Source organism: Aspergillus candidus (assembly GCF_002847045.1).
Source record: "Aspergillus candidus strain CBS 102.13 unplaced genomic scaffold BDW47scaffold_29, whole genome shotgun sequence".
Lineage (NCBI taxonomy): Eukaryota > Fungi > Ascomycota > Eurotiomycetes > Eurotiales > Aspergillaceae > Aspergillus > Aspergillus candidus.
In genome coordinates this window covers 111048-129180 of record NW_020194034.1, presented here as the reverse complement: position 1 = coordinate 129180, position 18133 = coordinate 111048, and the positions used below count along the sequence as shown (strand labels likewise).

Sequence of the window (18133 nt, the reverse complement as noted above, 5' to 3'; positions counted from 1 at the left end):
TTATGAAGTCCATCCGTACCCACTTCGCGACCACGAGGTTCTTGTTGTAGTATTTTCAAGATTACTGCGAAGCCAAGAGAGTCGAGATAGTATGGATGGAATCCCTGAGCATGGTTACGCAGCAGGATGTATCGATAACCATGGTATGAGACTCAAGCCTTGAGGTCTCTCAAATCAAATTCCGGGTGTTTAGACGTGATACAACACGGTTAGATGTCTCGAACTCACCGGGCATTACACCGGTCCCACCACGAAGTTGTCTCGCTTTGCTCGTCATCAGCGAGACATCGAGAGCCACTAATGTTACGCTGCCTACGACGAGGAGGAATCATGAAACCCTTGAGATGTTCTGCTTTACGAATGCTTCGATCCTTCCTACTTCTTATATACAAAAGCCCGTATTAGGTCACTTGCTTCAGCGCCGCCTGTGCTCTTTGCTGAACCAAAATAGCCAGTGGGATATCCTCTTCATCGTAGAACTCGGCATCCTCGTCGACACCGAAATCACGAAGCCGTTCGCCTTCCGAGTTCCTCCATGCTTGTTCGCCGTCATCCGACTGATCGCTATCGGCTGAACTGGACTCTGCTGAGTTCTTGGCTTCATCGGTCTTCTGATCAATCCTTTGATGGAAGCGCCGGCGCCGCTGGATGGCCAGATCATTCCTGGTTCTTGATGGGCCACTGGAGGGGGACAGGCTGTTTACGTATCCAGAGGCCTCTGGATCGGGTGATATGCTGCCCCTCGCTCGCGGCGCAGACATGGGAATGCGATCGGGGTCCGGTGGTGGCCATGAGAGGTTTGAATCTATTGGAGTCAGCTTGACCTTCGGTAAAAACAACTGTATACTAACTTTCGAACCCATTGGTCTCGAACTCTAAACCCGTCGAACGGTTAGACGTTCTTGACAAAGGCCAGAACCAGCCGAGGACCTGAGCAAGAGATGTTAATGATAGTACAGTATTTGATTTGCGTAGTACTCTCACATTTGAACTTCCGCCCATTCCGGCCTTGATGTTGTCCCATATTCCAATATCATACGGGAATTCTTGCTTCCTGATATGCACTCGAGTTCCATGGGGACTTGTCAAGTATCCGTGAAAGTGTTTGGCCCGTCGCACTAGCGTTTCGTGTCTTTCAATTTCCCAGGTCTCGATGACCGTGGTATTGAATATAAGACTCCAAGCTGTTCGAGCGAGGAGAATAGAGAGCACAAATATTGTCAGGCTGTTCACTACAAACAGAATAAACAGGTGGCCTATCTGGATGACACTAGGCCCCATGTACTAAACAAGATTAGCAAAGGCGACAGACTTGCTCGATAACTGCTTACGCTTGGGTGGTTTCTAGAAGCCCAAATGATAGCACCTCTTTCCCATAAGCAAGTCTCAAGATAGGTCATGCCCGTCACCGCGTAAAAGAGAAACCGTATGAAATGAGGAAATGTGAAATGCGAGACACAGTTCGAAGTCCATGGACAGTGATGGTCCATCTTCGGAATGCATCTAGGTCCGAATGTCAGCATATATGACTCGTCAGAGGAGGCCGGGCTACGTTTAATGTCCACCTTTGACACGTTTTACAGTGGTGCGCTCGGGGCGGCTTGAAAGCTTCACATCTACGACACCACCGTGATCGCCCGCTTGCACGGTCGGACTCCAGTTGTTTACTGTCTTGAGGCCGCCAGCCCTTGGGAATACGCCCCGGATCCACGGAACAGGCCCGGTAGTAGCATATCCATATGCAGAGCGCGAAAACGTTGACCCACAGTAGCTCGCGGTCTGTGATCGGCGCAGGTTCGAAGTTGAGGAGGAGATATTGTGAGGTATATGCGAGGAAACTAATAAGAAGAGACACACTCGGTATCGCCAGCTGCGATATCGAGAAGGCTGAACACAGCATCTTTGGATTCAGTGACCATGTAGGTGTCAGAAACGAATGTTTGTCGTTGATTTGTCGAGAAGGGATGCTTCTCTTCTTGGCGGAGTCCTGATTACTCAGCTGTGTCCCTGACCCCCATATCCCCGAACAATGTGCGTGGAAATACTTCTTTTCAACTCAATACACCTCATGTCACCACTCGCTCGCTGTGTATACACCTTACATCAGTGATATCATTTCGTTTCTTATAGTATACTTATTTGTATTCGTTCTCCTTCAATTAATATCTAGCATCCCTGTTGGGCCAATATATAACCATGGTTTGCGGCCTGCAGAGCCACCGTTGATAATGCCGATCACGGCCCTCCCCCCAACCACCATTCGGGCAATTGGTGCAACATCGGTCATCTCTGACCCCTGCTCGGTTGTCAAAGAGCTTGTAGACAATGCATTGGATGCCTCGGCTACATCGATATTTGTTGATATCTCTGCAAATACGGTCGACCTCATTCAGGTGAAAGACAATGGCCATGGCATACCTTCCAGTGACCATTCTGTGGTTTGTAAACGTGCCTACACGAGCAAGATCGAAACAGTCGAGGATCTGAGAGAAGTCGGGGCCAAACACCTCGGCTTTAGAGGCGAGGCCTTGGCTAGTATGGTTGAAGTTTCGGGTGGAGTGACCGTTAGTACTAGGGTAAATTCAGAACTGGTGGGATCCAGCATCAAATACGGAAAAGACGGTGTACCCTTTAGGTAAGTATCCATGAGTTAATTGAGTGAGCAAGGTCTAATGATATTGTGTAGCACTCAGCGCGCATCTCATCCTGTTGGAACTTCTGTTCGGGTCGTGGACCTTTTCAAACACATACCCGTTCGAAGACAGACCACACTCAGAAGCACAGTCAAAACACTAGGAAAAATCAAGAAACTGATACAAGCCTACGCCATCGCTCAACCTCCAAAGAGGTTGTGTTTCAGGGTACTGAAGGCAAAAAATGAGAAGAATAATTTCATCTATGCCCCAGGACCAGATCCAACACTCATGGATGCAGCGATCAAAATTGTTGGCAAGGATATTGCTTCCAGTTGCATCGTCAAGAAGTGGCCACCGGGAAACGTCGCAGTTCAAGATGTGTCCTCAGAGCAGAATTCTAAGTTCGTGCTGACCGCGGTCCTTCTCAACCCTGAAAATGGTAATTTGAAATTTCCTTTCAAAGATTACTCGTCTAACAATTGCAGATATCGCTAAACTAAACAACGCTGGCCAATATATCAGCGTGGATGGTAGACCATTGTCTTCAGCCAGAGGGCTTGGTCGCGACGTCACAAAAATCTACAAATCATATGTCCGGTCGGCTTGTTCTCGCAAGGGACTTGTCCCGACAATCACGGATCCGGTTCTTTGCTTGCATGTCAAAAGCTTGGAAGAGCCGTACGATGTCAATATTGAGCCAGCTAAAGATGATATACTGTTTGAAGATCGGGAGGAGTTTTTGTCCGTATTAAAAGACTTTATGGCGAATGTATATGGAGACAACTTGGAAATGGAGCAGAAAAGACCAAGCTCACCCAAGGGCAAGGAACCTACGCAAGAAGGCAGGTTCGACCTCCTCCTTGCACAGAAAAGTCCTCAACCCGTCCGACAAGCTAGGAGTCCTGATGGCTCCCTATCATCGATATATATACCTGCTCGCTCATCCACCAATTCATCATCTGGTGCCAATACGACCGGCAGTGTATGCCAATCTCCCGAGCAAAGCGAAACTCATGTGGCCGTTGAAAGACCTACGGCACCAGGTTCGCACTCGAGGAATTCGCAATTTATCAACCCTTGGTCAATCACCAAATTGAATGTGCCAGTTCGCGAGAATGGGACCAAAGGGACTGGAAGTGCAGTGGTGACTTTATCTTCGAACCATGGAACCCCTGATGGATTGTTGAGGACGCAAAGAAGCTCGCAAAGAAAACAGAATGACCACAGTCGAAAATCGTTTCTTCCAAGCCCATCTTCGACCGACACATCTCTTTCAAATTCTTCTCCAAACCCACGAATGTCATTGCCACGAGTTCAGCAGTCGCACCTAACAGGCTCGCCGCAGGGACAGTCCTTACGCGCCTCCAGGGACCTTGATCGAGAAAGGTACGGGAACGGTGCTCTAGATACCATCTTTTCAAGGACAACGCAAGTTTCGCTCTCTCAAAACGCCGCGGAAGAAAATCCAGATGAGGCCCAAACAGATCCAACCTTGAGCCGACTAGCGCATGGTCGGTTTGGATCCGGGGATGCATCGTCATCGGGTTCGTTGGCATCTGCGGGCGCAACGCAAGATTCCCAATGTATCCCTAGTGCAAGATCACACGCTTCCCCAGCACCGGAAGCAGAGCCTCCACGCTCTAGTCTGCTCGGTTCATCCGCCGCACCAGCTGTAGTCACCGCTGGCAAGCGACGTGAACTTCCAGTACTTGAAAAGTGGTCGGCTAGATTGCATGAATCTTCCAAAACAGACCAAAACTCAGAACTAGAAGAAGCACTTGATTTCGAGAATCGAAAAAGAGAGGCTATTAAAAAGCACCGAGAGAGGATCAGGGATCGTGTGGAGCCATCCACGCCTTCCAGTTCACCCCATCTCAGCAGATATCTTGCTGCACGAGCAGCGCTTCATTCGGAGCCCGCTACCGACGAGGGACGGAGTCGATCTACAACCAGACCTGTCCTCAACCCGCATGATCCAAGGGCATATCTCATGCGGCATCAAAATATCTCTGGACAAAACGACAAAAGTCTACGACGGAAGACTACCCACAAATTACCTTTGGAAAGAATCCCAAATGGATGTGACTTGCATGACATTAGCTTGATTCTACCTACCGATCTCTCACTCATATCGACAAAGTCAAACGAAGCAATTGCTTCTGACGTATACGCTAGTACTGGCCATGATGCTCAAGCCTTTACCGACGATCTTCAACCTGACATAATCGAGCTCTGGTCCCGTCGATTGTCCGCTTTGATCAAAACACAATACCGGACTGAAAATGAATCTGATAGTCTTGACCTGACATTTGATTTCTCTGCCTTGAAGGAACTTGTGAAGAATAACGATTAATGACCATATATTTAGATATATTTTATGTACCTATATTCATATTTGACATGAACTAGCGTTGTCCTCTGCTACTTCATCTACTTGCATGTCTACATTCGCGAGCGGTCTATTACTACTATAGCGCTTACCCAAGACTTTACAATGTATAACGGTGTTGGCTTGCAGCGTGTTAAGAGGATTCCAGGGGATGAGAAGCTTGCACAAGCGTTTAAAGAAATCAAGACAGGATCGGTTAGTTACTCATAGACTGCTTGATGTAGCTACCATCATTAGCCAATGCTTACTTGAAGATTTCCCATGAGTAGACTACTTTGTACCTTATCTCAATATAGCTAGTATCGCCAATGATGATGTCATGACATGCTCCGCACCTCAATCAACCTTCGCATCCGGACCCTGGATTTCCTAATCGGGAAGATATCACCGTCACATGGAGCCAACCGCCTTACATAACAGTGACATCAACCTTTTCCAGCTCCAGACTTATCTCACATTACTACAAAGCCCGCATCCAAACCCTGCTCAACTTTCCCAATACCATGTGAGACAAGGGCAAAGGCAACCCAGAAACATGGAGATATACAGCGCCAGCCCAACGCCGCTAGGCGAACTAAGCCACTCCCTCCACGATTACTCAAAAGGAGGCAAAGACACGGCAACATCATACAGGCCAGGCGTCCCCAGCAGTAGCAGCGGTAGCAACCTCAGCGACATCGGTCTCGTCAAATCGACCATCCTCCCCTCCTTCACGCTCAACACAGCCATCTCAGTCGCAACCTACGTCGCCGCACGCACCGCCAACAGAGCCGACCTCAAAGACTGCGCCTGGCCCGCGACACAGGTCCTCAACGCCTGGTGGGCCGCCCTCGGCCAACCGATCTTCTCCCACCGCCACAACATCACCCGCGCTTCGCCCTCGCTATGCACCACCTGGCGCGGCATCCCCTGGTCGCAGAAGGTGCTTCTGGGCTGCGTCACCGCGTGGGGCTCGCGCCTGCTGTACCACATCGCTGCGCGGTCCGTCGAGCGCGGAAAGGACGATGCCCGCTACGAGGAGATGAAGAAGCAGGATCCTGGCTTTTGGGACAACGCGCTCTGGAAGGTGTTCTTGCCTGAGGCGGCTGCGTTGACGATCATCTCGCTGCCGTTTACGGTGCCGTTCCGGCTGCCGGGGCAGGGCGTGCTGGATTTGAGCCGCTGCTGCGGTGGGGTCGATGTTGCGGGTGTGGCGAGGACGCTTGGGGTGGCTGTCTTTGGGGTTGGGTTTGCGTTGGAGGCGTTGGCGGATTTGCAGTTGGGGCTGTATAAGCATAAGAGGGGGGATTTGTGTCGCGAGGGGGTGTGGAGTGTTGTGAGGCACCCTAAGTATGTTTCCTCCTTCCTTCCTTTCTTTGTCTCGTTGTTTGTTTGGGGATGTGCTGACTTGTGTAAGTTATCTGGGTGATGCCCTCGTCCACGCTTCATTCGCACTGCTTAACATCGCCAACGGTCTCAACCCCGTGGTGCTCCTTGGCCCCGTGGCCAATTACCTGTTCCTCCGCTTGTTTGGCGGCGACAAGGAGAACGAGACCGGACAGGAGGAGCGATACACCAAGTATGACAAGGAGAAGTACGAGCAGCTGCAAGCGTGGCGGCAGGAGAAGAACCGGTTCTGGCCCGCGCTGAGCGAGATCTCGAACCCGTGGTCGTGGGTCGTGCTCGGCTGCGGAGTGGCCGGAGTTGTCATTGAGGAGAGCGTCCGGGGATGGGTCATGTCTTGATCTCAATCTTGATCTTGATCACCAAAATGATATTGTTCCAACCATGTCCGCGGTATGTATGTACTCAAAAGTAACGAAAAAAATATATACTAGTATATAATAAGGGGCGTTCGTGATGTGTGTCGTGAGTCAGCGATTAATAGGCCTTTCCTCTCTTATACTCATTCACCAGCTCCTCGCCCCTCTCCATTCGTCCCAGATTCTCTTTCAGCACGTCAAGCGACCGCGGGAAGTACTCCTTCCCCAGGGAGCTCACATGCGGACTGATGTGGCAGTTGGGCGCCTCCCACAGCGGATGATCAGCCGGCAGGGGTTCCGGATCGGCGACATCGAGCGCCGCACCACCCAACACACCCGTCGTCAGCGCCGCGATCAACGCATCCTGATCGAAGACCTTCCCGCGGGAGATATTGGTGACAAACGGCCTCGGCCGCTGCGGCGACACAGCATCGGACAAGATACGGAACTCCTCCTCGCCCAGCAGATGCGTCGTCTGCGGCGTCAACGGCAGCGACACGACGAGATGGTCGAGGCCCAGGCTCAGGAACGCGCGGACCGACTCCCTATCCATCCCGTGGTGCCACGATACGGGGATCGCGCCGTCAGCGTCGCCCGTCCCGGGCACGATGTACCCCCTGTCGCGTTTGGAGTCTGGCGTGAGGCGCGGCGACGCGGTGAAGGCGTACACGCGCATGCCGAGCGCGGAGGCGGCGCGCCCGATCTGTCGCCCGATGCTGCCGTAGCCGAGGATGCCGACTGCTTTGCCGACTTGGTCGTGCATGCCGTTCATGTAGGAGGTGATGCTGTCCCAGTGGTGCTTCTTTTGGTTCTCGTAGGTGGTGATGAATTTGCGGGAGGAGATGAGCCAGTTCATGAGGGTCCATTCGGCGATTGGGGGGCCGTGGATGCCGGAGCTGGTGGTGGCGCGGTTTCGGGGGTCTTGGAGGGTGGGGTGATGGACGAGGTGGTCGATGCCGGCGGAGAAGAAGTGGAATAGTTTGATGCTTTGTTTGATGTTAGTGTTGGATTGTTTGGTTGGAGAGGGGGGGTGTGGTGGAGGCGTACTTGTGGGCGTCTTCGGGGCGCGGGAGGTTTGTGAAGGTGACGAGGATGGTTGCGTGTTGGATGACGTCTGGTTCTTTATCAGTTGCTGTTCGTGGGATCGTGAGAAATGGCTTACCACTTGGGACGTCTACGCCTCGCGGTAATATGACCGTCGTGATATCGACATTGGGAAATTTGGCCTTGATGGCCTCTTCCAGGCCCGGCGGGAGGGGCTCAAAGTAGGCGATCAGGATGTGTTCTCTTGGCATCGCTGCGTCACCCATGGTTGTGATAGTGCTATGGTATGTTCGGAGAATTGTTCTGTGCCTTTCTATATTGTCAGTTTCAGAGAGGGACGAGGAAAATCGCGAACGTGGGGCTTCTCGCGCTTCTTATCAGTGATTTTTTCTCCGCATTATTAAGCCGAGGCTACTAGTCTCTATATCTGCCTCCGATCTCATCGCGCAATTAGTCACGGAATCAGCGCAAGACTTCTTATAATTAACTCTGATCGTTCGTAATGATAGTCTCGCGTGTTATGAATCTGGTATATCAGAGATAGCGACATGCATGATGCATCCTGCGTCAACCCGCCAACCAGACCAGATCTGCATCGGGGACAACAATCAAAACCTACAATGGGATTGTTTCAAAGGCTATACCAAAGTATAATATACAAAGCATCTAGCGAAATCAACGTCATTTTCCTACCGTATAATAAGCATACATATATGTATAGACACTCAACACCCATCCGGCCTCCAAACAAAATACCTCTGCTGATACCCCCCATCAAGCACCTTCATCGCCTTCTCCTCAAACCCCGCCCGCTCATACACGCTCTTCCCAGCAGGCGAACTGCTCAAAAACACAGGCACCTTCTCTTCCTCTGCCCTCTCCATACCCCACCGCAGCAGCCGCGACGCTATCCCCTGTCCACGGTACTCCGGCCGCGTAGCCAGCATTTTCAAATCTAAAACCCCAGTCAGTATAGTATCAAAACAAGAACAAAAACAGAAAAGAAAGGATGCGAGAATAGGGAAGGAAAGAAGGAAAAGAAAGACAAACAATAAAACCCCTCCACTCCACCCATCACAACATCCATCATCTCATCCATCGCGCCAAAAAACCTCTCGCACAGTCCCGCATCACACTCAGCCGGGAACGGCGGCATCTCGTCATCCCCCGCGTGCGCGCACCCCGGTAGCGCCCACACGGCGTACCCGGCTACCTCGCCCGTGGCGTCGTCGACGGCCTTGAAGACTCGTGTGCTGGGGGTGCGTGTGATGTCGGCTGTGAAAACGCGGGTCCACCAGGTGTGGACGGCGGGGGTGGGCGGGAACATGGCGAGGTCGAGGTCGGTGGTGAAGCTTGTTGTGAAGATTGTGGCTAGGGTGGTGGCGTCGGGTTCGGTTGCGGGGTGGATGTGAATTTCTGTCATGTTGAATCTATAGGTTGGTTTGTATATAACTATGGTTTATTTTTGGTTGGTGGGTTGATTATCGGGGTTGGGGATCGGGTTGGGGGATGGGTTGGAGGATTAGTGAATGGGAGGTGAGGTCTGTAGACAGGCTGTGTTGTAGATATCCAATGGATAAGGACACTCGATCTAGAATCAACAACAGATAGAAGATATAATCATACTTGGATAAATGTGTAGAGAGAGTGTTCAAGTGATGAATATGATGGTTGCATTCGACCGATAAAGTCGGAGTGGGGGTGGAGAATTCGGAAAGAAATCGGACGATCCTACTATACTATTTCTCCGGTCACCTATCTCTGTGTGTACTTATTATTGCGATTAATTGGCGCTAGAAGTATACTTGCTGTATATACTATCAGGATTTTTTAGTATATTAATATTAAATATATACATATATGCAGACAAGATGGGGGAACACGGCTTTTGTCGACAGCTTCTAAAGTGAAGCTCTGCAATCTGACATGAAAACAGATGCATTATGCAATGCATATACCGTATACAACGGGCACCAAACGACAAGGAAGAAAGCTCCAAACCATGCCACCCCAGTCAGCTCTTCTCCTTTCCCAGCGCCGATTCCGGAGCAGTCACCTGGCCGTTGGGACCAAGTGTTTGCGGCTGCTGCTGCTGCTCCTGCTGTCGCTGCTGTGGCGGGAGAAACGATCGTTGTGTGTGTCTGTCCTGCGCCGTCGAACGATTCTCTCCCCCGCTCTTCGTCGATTCAATCTCCCGCTTAACGCCCTCGTACAGATGCTCGATGAACAGTATCTCTTCATGGACGTTCAAAATGCATCCGTCCAGACAGAGTTCGCGCTCGCGCTGCTCAATATACTCACGAATGTTCCCCCACTCGTTCTGGTAGTGCTTGAGCCGGTCTGGTAGCCCTGAACCTTTGAGGTAGGTCAGCACGCCGGCCACGATTGTGTTGATCGCACCGAAGGTCGTGACTGCTGAATGTGGGCCTGCGGCCGCTCCTAGCGCCGTCAGGGCGGCTGCCACTACAATTTGGATGCCCAGGCATGTGTTGATCAGAATGGAAAATAGACGATAGCGTTGGGCGGCGGACTCTTCGGCGTTCACTACCCGCGTGTAGATGCCCACGTTCTGGATGGTGCGCTGGTAGTGGTGCAATGTGGTCAGGGCTGGGACGTTCTCGATGCCCATCAGCGCGCGGAACATCAGCAGTTTGTCCTGGGGTGGGATCAAGGTGCTCTGGTCTGTGCGCGCAATCGTCAAGCGTTTTGGTCGGGAGTCGCAGGACTCATTGTTCATCTGCAGCATTGGGGGAACTTCAGGGGGGGGCGGCGGGTGTGTGGTTGGCAGGACCGAGTCATGATGGTCCAGCAAGGCGGACAGCAGCCGTCTCGCTAGGCTACGGCGGGTTGGGTATTCAGCCATGGCAGATATGGGGGAATAGACCGGAGAAGGGAGGGAAGGAGATGACGAGAGTATTGAGCCAGTGGACAAATATAGAGGATTGAAGAGTACAAGTGGAAGTGTGCAACATCCAAGGGCGATCCTCCCTATATGTGCCAGTCCGGCCCACCGTCCGACCCAAACACGAATACGCAAGAAAACCTCAGTAGATCCTGTTTTCCCCATCTAGGCCTGAGTTTTTTCTTTTTCGCGTGTCAGGGTCAAATGGACCGTGGAGGGAAGGTCAGCTCGCCCGAGCTGCCGGGAGATGAAACACCAGAGCCCACAGCCAGTTATAATCCAATATCGCTCGAGACATGCCATTCACGGTACCCTCACCCGAGTCTAAAAGGTCAATCGCTGGTAGGTTTTGCGGTAGTGCCGCACGGAACCTGTCAGTGGTCGAAAATGGATGGCCCGAGGACGAACCGCACAGAGCAGCGGACTGTCCAACCACATTTGGTGTCGCCAGTGGAGACAGGAGAGTGGATTATTTGGAACCATTAACATCGGCAAATGCATTCCACGCGACAATCTCGATCGATCATGAAAACAAACAGCCTCGGGCCAAGTCAGTGACCACGTTGGGCATACTCCATGTTTACCTTCTCCCAATCATTGCGTCTATGAGACGGGAGACATTTCGTCGTACAAAGTATTGCTGGAGATACACTTCGACCTGGCAGCGTGCATGCAGAGCACGCGGCTGTACGACGGGAGGATATAATTATTGCGATCTCGATTGGCCTGGGATCAGCGCATTGTGGAGCTGGGGAGAGACCACGAACCACCGATCGGGGGATGTCAGTGGTGGATCCAGGCGAAGTGTGGGACTCTCTTCAACCCAGATATCCCCTATTCCCTTTCTTCTTTGTCCTTTCCTGTCTGAAGAACTGAAGCGAGCGGATGGAGATGAAGCTCGACTCTCTCTGTCCACAATTTAATTTCTGGTCATCAATCTACAGTCATTTGTTGGCGATGGTCCCATTGCCTCAAGGCTCCGAGTCGAGGTTTGAGTTCTTCTTGCGATAATTATGACTAGATTGTGCAATCTATCTGGATCAATGTGTCTTGGCCATTCCTACTTCTGAGCTCTCAAGATCGAAAGCCATCGATCAGTCCTACAATCCTTTCCTCATCAGAGATTACCAGGCAACTTACTACTTACGTACTAGTCGCCATGACAGTGATCGATACATGACTGACAATCTCATTCGGCAGTGTCGGTGGAGAAATTTCCATCCTCCCTGGGTTTTCCTCACCTGATATTCATGAACTGATTGAAGAACACAAATCGAATTGTATCATGAAATTCACGCCCTCCACTGTCGGCAGGGGTCCATCCGAGCTGACCCAGCTCGGCACACGGCAAGAACCAGCAGTTCGGTCGCGATCGACAGGTAGAATGGAGCGCCTACACTGTACATATTCCCAATCGGGCAATCCACCCACGAGCTCGATCTAATGCAGCTGATTCTCAGAGAAGCAAAGACTATACATTCTCCCCACTCACCAACTGAATATTATGACGACACGCGACACGCGAAATATAAGCAAAAATTATAATAATTCAACAACAACAATTCAGAGTCGGCACCCAACGAACCCAACAATACTACTGAATCACATCAACCCATCAACAAGTGAGTCCACCAGCCAACCAGTCCCCAAAAAGAGCTACCTAAATAGCCAACAGCCCACCAACAGCCCCAATAACAACCGCCGCCTTAGCGCCAGCAAGGGCATTCGCGCCGGCTGTGAAAAGCGGCGGGCTGAACGGGCCAGCCGAGCTCGGCGGAGGAGGCACAGTCGAAGAAGAGCTAGAGCCGGCCGAAGTGGTAGTCGTCGTCGGGATGACAGCCTTCGAGGAGGTCGTGGACGTCGTGGTCGTGGTGTCATCCGTCGGGGTCGGCTTGGAGGTAGTCGTGGGCTCAGCGGTCGTCGTGGGCTTCAGGGTGACGCCGAACTTTTTGGCGCACGACTCGCGGTCGAGGCCCTACACTTGTTATCAGTATCTTTGATTCCCATGAAGTTGGAGGGAGGGGCGGGATACTTACATCGGGACAGCAGTACCCATCCTGCAGACAGAAAGAGCCTCCCGGGCAGGCATCTAAACATCACGTTCCATTAGCCACTTGACTCTCTACTCACTCACTCTTCCACTGGGATATCAGGAATGAAAAAGAAGACATACAAGTCCCGCCGGGACAGCAGGTATCCCCGCGCTTAGGGTTATAGCAGACCTGGCTAGTCCCGCATTCAGGCCATCCGCTGGGACACCCGAAGGTTGTTCCGGGGACGAACGACTCGTCGGTCTGGCGCTTGCTGAGGCCCATCTCGTTGACTTGTTTGAAGCCCACGCCCGTGGCGAGGGCCTGGCTGGCGAGGAGCGAGCCGAAGAGGACGGAGGCGAACATGTTTTCCTTCTTTTCGAGTTTGTTTGGGGATAGCTGAGCGAGAGGAAGAGGGTGGTATAGCAATTATATAGAGATTATATTAAGTAGCAGCAGGCCGGATGTCAATCAACAATAGTTAACGACAGACTGAACGAGGGACTGGACTGGGACTGAGACAGACGATAAATATTACAAGCACAACAAATTTTCAGCCGCCAAACGGGGGAGATAAAAAAAACCTATCTATATATACACAGGCAGGCCCCAATGCAGTGGTTTTTCACCAACCAACAACATCCTGGGGCCCAGACCAACCATCTTGAATACGAGATATGCCGCCCACAACAAGACTAGTGGCCAGCCACGTTTACACCGAGCGGGGGATACCTTCAATTTCTACTCGTTCGAGCCAAATGAGACATCCCATTCGAGGGCAGGCACAAACACGAGGCGGCTCGGCTTTCCGGTCAGGGTCTTGAACTCTAATATGCAGAGCTCGTCCCCTCGTCTTCCATTCCCCATCTCCCTCCTCTCAATACCCCTGCTTTTTTCGTGTATGCGGGTATGTTTGATTTAATCAAGGTGATAGACAGACAGATGGATAGACGATGAATGAGAGGATTTCAATCAAAGGTGGTATTTTGCTTGCGTTATCTGTCTTAATGCCGGTGGTGGCGGGGGCGTCGTCCGAGCGTGTAACAGCTCGGAAATTACAGAAACAAAAAAAAAAAAAGAAAGAAAGAAAAGAAAAGAAAAGAAAAGAAGAAGAAGAAATTAAGAGAAATAGTAGAATCGTCATATCGTCGTAAGCCAAATGCCAAATGTACAGTTCCTAGGACGGCGCCCCCAGAAACCTCAAGCGTTCCTTCAACGCCTCCATCTCCCGATCGTGCTCCATCTCTGCTCGTTTCTCCTTGAGCGAGACGGACCGGTAATCGCCATCTCCGCCGGGGGCTCCCACCGTCACCCAGACGAATTTGCCCCCGCTTCCTCCGGAGTGGGGTCGCTCTTGGGCGCCCTCCCAGAATACTTCGGATGGCTTTGAGGAGATACTACTGCCAAGGTCCGCTGGCTTGGCGGGTTGTCCGCCTAGCCGGCCTTGCTTGATCCATCCCTTTGCCACGTCCTTGATGAAGACGATCTTTTGGAGGAATGAGTTGGCCTCGAGCACTTCCCGGATTCGGTCGTCCATTGGGCTGGATACGGTTCCGTAGGCTATGCTGAGGAAGGTTCCCACTTCGTCTGATGCGACGGCGCGCGTGTCGAATCCAGAGGGGTGCATCTTCCCTTTGGATGTTAGGTAGCGCGCGGCAGATGGTGAAAGGTGGTAGAAGTCGATCCAGGGCGATGAGCTCCTAGTTCGGCCTGGTGAAATAACGAGCTTGGTATGGTCGGGAAAGTTGAACTATACAGCATTAGAATCGAGTCGAAAACAGTAAAAGGAAAACAGGGTACAAACCTGAAAAGCACCATCCCCGAACCCCCATACGCCCACATTTCCCAGACGCTGGTAGAACTTGATGAACTGGCCGTCGTTATCGGTCGCCAAGTCGTCCTCCAGGAGTGTCTCATCGTCATGGCGCCCCAGCGATCCAATCATGTATTTGCCAAACTGGTCAACCAGCTTGACGCGCTTGATCTTCTCCGCGTCCGCCCGTGCACAGTCAATTCCAGAATTAGACCGTACCTTGATCCCAGCGGAGGCGCTACCGGACGCACTCTTCACCTCGAAAAGCGACGGAGAGATCAGTGCCCGTCGAAGACCACCCCGACACTCGGGGGAGTTGTCGCAGTTCTCGTAGAACTCGACGAGCTTTCCATTTCGCGGTACGAGCTGGTCAGCCTCCGAGTAAGAAAACGGTTTCTCCCTCTGCTTGTCGTGGCTCCGGGCCTTGCGGCGGATGTGCTTCTCCCCTTCCCGCAGAACAACACCGCTCGCGGGCTGACCGTTCTCCGCCTTGAAGACACAGCCGACGCTGCCGTCATCAAGTACGTAGCCGATTCCATACCGGTTTGTATAGTCAACCCACTTGATGACATAGGCGTGCGGTGCCCTCCGAGATGCGACGCGTCGGCGAGCCGGCGAGTACGGTACCATGTTGGCCAGCATGTGTCGCAAATCTGCGCTTACATCATCCTGTGACGTCCGCGGCACAAATTCGTACGGGTCGTGGGAATGGAAAAGCGGATGTACGCCCAGGGATGATCGTGCTTTGTTGCTAGCCACGGATGTCTTGCTGCCGGAGCGGCTCATCGGCTGGGGTGCCTCAGGGCGTGCGCGAGTATCCTTGGTAGGCTCGGATTCTATCGGTGGTCGACTCTCGGCCTTGGGCGCGGGTGCAATAGGCATATCGAATTTCTGCGGTTCTGGGGCTGGTCGTGATGAGGTTTGCCAGGATTTGGTGGTCATCTCTCCTAATGTCGCAGATGTGGACCTCTCTTTGACAGTAGGTAGAGGACGGTTAATCTCTTGGCTTGCGACTTCCAATCTCCGGGATTGAGAGCGCGTTTTTCCGAACGCTGGTGTCTCCGATGGCACGTTCGATAGAGATTGGGACGGCTGAAGTCTTTCCAGACCACGAAGTGACCCTGAGTATGAAGCAGCCACACCACGTCTGGGGCGCAATGGCCGGTCCGCCAACCCTCCACTCGGTACGGGGAGACCATCCGGATCCATTCCCTGCATATTAGACATGGGACGTGCGGATGGTGGAGGGTCGCAAATAGATGCGATCTTTCGTACGGTAGTTCTCCCGGTAGCCTGTTGTCGAAGCGTGGCTGCGTGACTCTGTGATTCCTTGCGTCGCTGTTGGGCGGCGACCAGAGCCGCTTGTGTCCGCGAGGTAGACACACCGGGACCGGATGCACTGCTTTTTGTTGATAGTAAGCTCGCATCAAACGACGATGTAACCTTCCGCCCAATCAATGCTGCTTCAGGTGCACTCCAATCTCCATCTAGATCATATGGGTGTCTATAGACAATATCCTCGGGTAGTGGAATGACCGGCTGGAGTCCTTTCTCTTCCTCGGACAGGCATTCAGCCCATGCAGATTTGGAGCAGTTCTTCCCCGTTGACTTGCGGGCGGTACCGTCGGGCTTCCTCCCCACACCGCAGAGACTGTAGAACGCGGCCTTGCATATGTAATATCGCTGCGTATAGTCATCAACGTCGTCTATATACTCGGCGAGCTTTTCGTCGTACTCCAAACTATGGCCTAGCACCATGCGATCTCCTCGAGGCTCTTCGTTCTTCAGCCAGGCTGGTTGGGATGAGCAGCACACTGGATCCAGTCGGCGGGGGATGCATCCATCGTACATGTTGAAGAACGGGTGTTCAACAATGTCGTCGGGGTCTGGTCGCTCATCCTCAGATAGATTCAAACACGCACTCACCAGGGACATCGCTTCCTGTGGTATGTGGTTCGAGCATTCTGATCCTTTGGGCCATACGTATGACAAATTCCGCACTTTCTTATAAATTTCTTCCTGTGTTTTGGACTGAAATGGTGGGTAGCCGGTGAGCATAGCAAAGCTAGTTGCTGGTCAGTATTCTTCGTTGCGCGGCGAGGCTGCGCTTGGGGCTTACCATATTACACCCAAGGACCAAATGTCCACCTTCTGAGTATGTCCACCTTTGCTCTTATCCAAAACCTCTGGCGCAATATAATTCGGAGTGCCGCACAGTGTCCTCCTCCGCTTTTCATCCTTCTCTGACATGATCATCGCAGCCAGCCCAAAATCCCCTACTTTGATGTCCAAGTTCTTATCCAGGAATAGATTTCCCATTTTGAGATCCCGATGCGCGACGTTCCGTTTATGCAAATACTTGACGGCTCCACAAAGCTGGATCATGAACCGTCTCACCTCCGGCAAGCTCAAAGACTTCCTTTTCTTTACCATGTCCATCACGGATCCGTTCGGGCAGAGTTCTAGGACGACGTATATGCACTTGTCGAACGCGAAGGCACGGTGGAAGGTCACGATGTGCGAGTGTCGCATTTTCGAATGGATCTGAAGCTCGGTACGGAACTGCAGGACTGGGTCAATAACCAAGCATGCTGGCGATGAGCGCAAGGGTTGGGTACCTTTTCTTGCATCTTTTTCTGAGTCATCTCCGATCTAACGACCTTCATGGCGAACACGCGACCATTGCGCTGCAACGTGCCTTCATAACAGACCGCGAATCCTCCTTTCCCCAGAAAATTGCCGGTCCTATATCGCTCTCCATCTTCCGACGGTTCGGAAACAATCGGCGGCGGGGGCGGCGCATGGTTTTTGGACGAAGCGGCCTTCTGGGCGGCGCTCGCGGCGGCGGCGTTGCGATCCAACACTTTTCGTTCCATCGGGACTTTCGGTTTGAGCATTTGATTCGTTGATCGCGGTGATAGAGCCTCCATTTTGTGTGAGGGAGCGTTGGGCGAAGATCTCAATCAGCGTGTGGGATATTGTTGCAGCAACACAGTTTGCATTAAGCAAGGACGGTCGTCGGGGACATCGATTAGGGAATACAGGCGGTCAAATACAATTGCGCAGAGGGGTATATTGCTGTGCAGGGGCTGCTGGCGATCAGCATGATTGAAACGCGACACAATAGCATCATGCTTTGGCAGACTATCATATGCATCCAGTCCAAGTCGCATGTTAGGGGGAAGTAGACAAAGCGGAACCGGGATGTCGAGGGGGAAAATTCGGTTCCACGGAGACACTTACCAAATGAAAAGCAACACAGATGATAATGGATTACTATATTAAACAATGACGCTTAAAAACAATGAATATGCATCCAACGCCGCACCGACCAGAATGACCTCTATAGGAGGTTTAACGTGGTGGGGGGAGTAGAGAGGGGCGTTTTGAAGCAAGCAAGAGAGATCCAACGAGAGTAATAGTCAGTAGAGAGGGAGAGAAATAACAGGGCCGAAATTCTCCAAACGAATTGCCCGATGCGGCAATCGATAAACAATGACCCGGCCAACCGCCTGACAACGGGCATTGCTGATGTCAGCATGCATAAATGCGGGCTTTGTGCCATTAATGCCGCGGC

The 18133-nt window shown here is 52.0% G+C and overlaps 8 protein-coding genes across 8 annotated transcripts; 2 read left to right on the top strand and 6 right to left on the bottom strand.

Annotated features, from left to right (window-relative positions):
* Positions 1-357: 357 nt before the first annotated feature.
* On the bottom strand, positions 358-1908 carry pfa4 (putative palmitoyltransferase with autoacylation activity Pfa4). The gene is made up of 5 exons (XM_024818934.1): positions 1566-1908; positions 1332-1503; positions 985-1284; positions 852-930; positions 358-805 (listed from the first exon to the last, which is right to left on the bottom strand). Exons 1-5 carry the CDS (start codon positions 1898-1900, stop codon positions 402-404), a joined length of 1290 nt encoding a protein of 429 aa, XP_024671139.1. The 5' UTR covers positions 1901-1908; the 3' UTR covers positions 358-401.
* Positions 1909-2228: 320 nt separating this feature from the next.
* Positions 2229-4996, top strand: BDW47DRAFT_132156 (putative DNA mismatch repair protein; the record flags this gene model as incomplete). The annotated part of the gene is made up of 3 exons (XM_024817500.1): positions 2229-2635; positions 2687-3075; positions 3122-4996. 3 exons carry the CDS (start codon positions 2229-2231, stop codon positions 4987-4989), a joined length of 2664 nt encoding a protein of 887 aa, XP_024671138.1. The 3' UTR covers positions 4990-4996.
* A 309-nt stretch (positions 4997-5305) lies between these two features.
* On the top strand, positions 5306-7349 carry BDW47DRAFT_107423 (DUF1295 domain protein). The gene is made up of 2 exons (XM_024813007.1): positions 5306-6354; positions 6422-7349. Exons 1-2 carry the CDS (start codon positions 5420-5422, stop codon positions 6747-6749), a joined length of 1263 nt encoding a protein of 420 aa, XP_024671137.1. The 5' UTR covers positions 5306-5419; the 3' UTR covers positions 6750-7349.
* BDW47DRAFT_132154 (D-isomer specific 2-hydroxyacid dehydrogenase family protein) lies at positions 6650-8077 on the bottom strand (the record flags this gene model as incomplete). The annotated part of the gene is made up of 3 exons (XM_024817499.1): positions 6650-7663; positions 7815-7881; positions 7930-8077. 3 exons carry the CDS (start codon positions 8075-8077, stop codon positions 6886-6888), a joined length of 993 nt encoding a protein of 330 aa, XP_024671136.1. The 3' UTR covers positions 6650-6885.
* A 392-nt stretch (positions 8078-8469) lies between these two features.
* On the bottom strand, positions 8470-9370 carry BDW47DRAFT_107420 (GNAT family N-acetyltransferase). The gene is made up of 2 exons (XM_024813006.1): positions 8862-9370; positions 8470-8766 (listed from the first exon to the last, which is right to left on the bottom strand). The coding sequence occupies exons 1-2, from the start codon at positions 9232-9234 to the stop codon at positions 8537-8539; spliced, it is 603 nt and encodes a 200-aa protein (XP_024671135.1). The 5' UTR covers positions 9235-9370; the 3' UTR covers positions 8470-8536.
* A 455-nt stretch (positions 9371-9825) lies between these two features.
* On the bottom strand, positions 9826-10674 carry BDW47DRAFT_126583 (uncharacterized protein; the record flags this gene model as incomplete). The annotated part of the gene is made up of 1 exon (XM_024816574.1): positions 9826-10674. One exon carries the CDS (start codon positions 10672-10674, stop codon positions 9826-9828), a length of 849 nt encoding a protein of 282 aa, XP_024671134.1.
* A 1699-nt stretch (positions 10675-12373) lies between these two features.
* On the bottom strand, positions 12374-13109 carry BDW47DRAFT_126582 (uncharacterized protein; the record flags this gene model as incomplete). The annotated part of the gene is made up of 3 exons (XM_024816573.1): positions 12374-12688; positions 12750-12802; positions 12887-13109. The coding sequence occupies 3 exons, from the start codon at positions 13107-13109 to the stop codon at positions 12374-12376; spliced, it is 591 nt and encodes a 196-aa protein (XP_024671133.1).
* Positions 13110-13919: 810 nt separating this feature from the next.
* Positions 13920-18021, bottom strand: BDW47DRAFT_107416 (serine/threonine protein kinase; the record flags this gene model as incomplete). The annotated part of the gene is made up of 5 exons (XM_024813005.1): positions 17800-18021; positions 17175-17645; positions 16676-17118; positions 14548-16621; positions 13920-14493 (listed from the first exon to the last, which is right to left on the bottom strand). The coding sequence occupies exons 2-5, from the start codon at positions 17484-17486 to the stop codon at positions 13921-13923; spliced, it is 3402 nt and encodes a 1133-aa protein (XP_024671132.1). The 5' UTR covers positions 17487-17645; positions 17800-18021.
* Positions 18022-18133: the final 112 nt, after the last annotated feature.

Bases quoted from the DNA above. Each gene is read 5' to 3' on its own strand.
- pfa4 (XM_024818934.1), bottom strand. From the start codon at position 1,900: ATGCTGTGTTCAGCCTTCTCGATATCGCAGCTGGCGATACCGAGTGTG. The intron at 1,285-1,331 runs GTAAGCAGTTAT...AATCTTGTTTAG, and splicing joins CTTCTAGAAACCACCCAAGC to TACATGGGGCCTAGTGTCAT. The intron at 931-984 runs GTGAGAGTACTA...TCTCTTGCTCAG, and splicing joins GAATGGGCGGAAGTTCAAAT to GTCCTCGGCTGGTTCTGGCC.
- BDW47DRAFT_107423 (XM_024813007.1), top strand. From the start codon at position 5,420: ATGGAGCCAACCGCCTTACATAACAGTGACATCAACCTTTTCCAGCTC. The intron at 6,355-6,421 runs GTATGTTTCCTC...GACTTGTGTAAG, and splicing joins AGTGTTGTGAGGCACCCTAA to TTATCTGGGTGATGCCCTCG.
- BDW47DRAFT_107420 (XM_024813006.1), bottom strand. From the start codon at position 9,234: ATGACAGAAATTCACATCCACCCCGCAACCGAACCCGACGCCACCACC. The intron at 8,767-8,861 runs GTTTGTCTTTCT...CTGGGGTTTTAG, and splicing joins TGGAGTGGAGGGGTTTTATT to ATTTGAAAATGCTGGCTACG.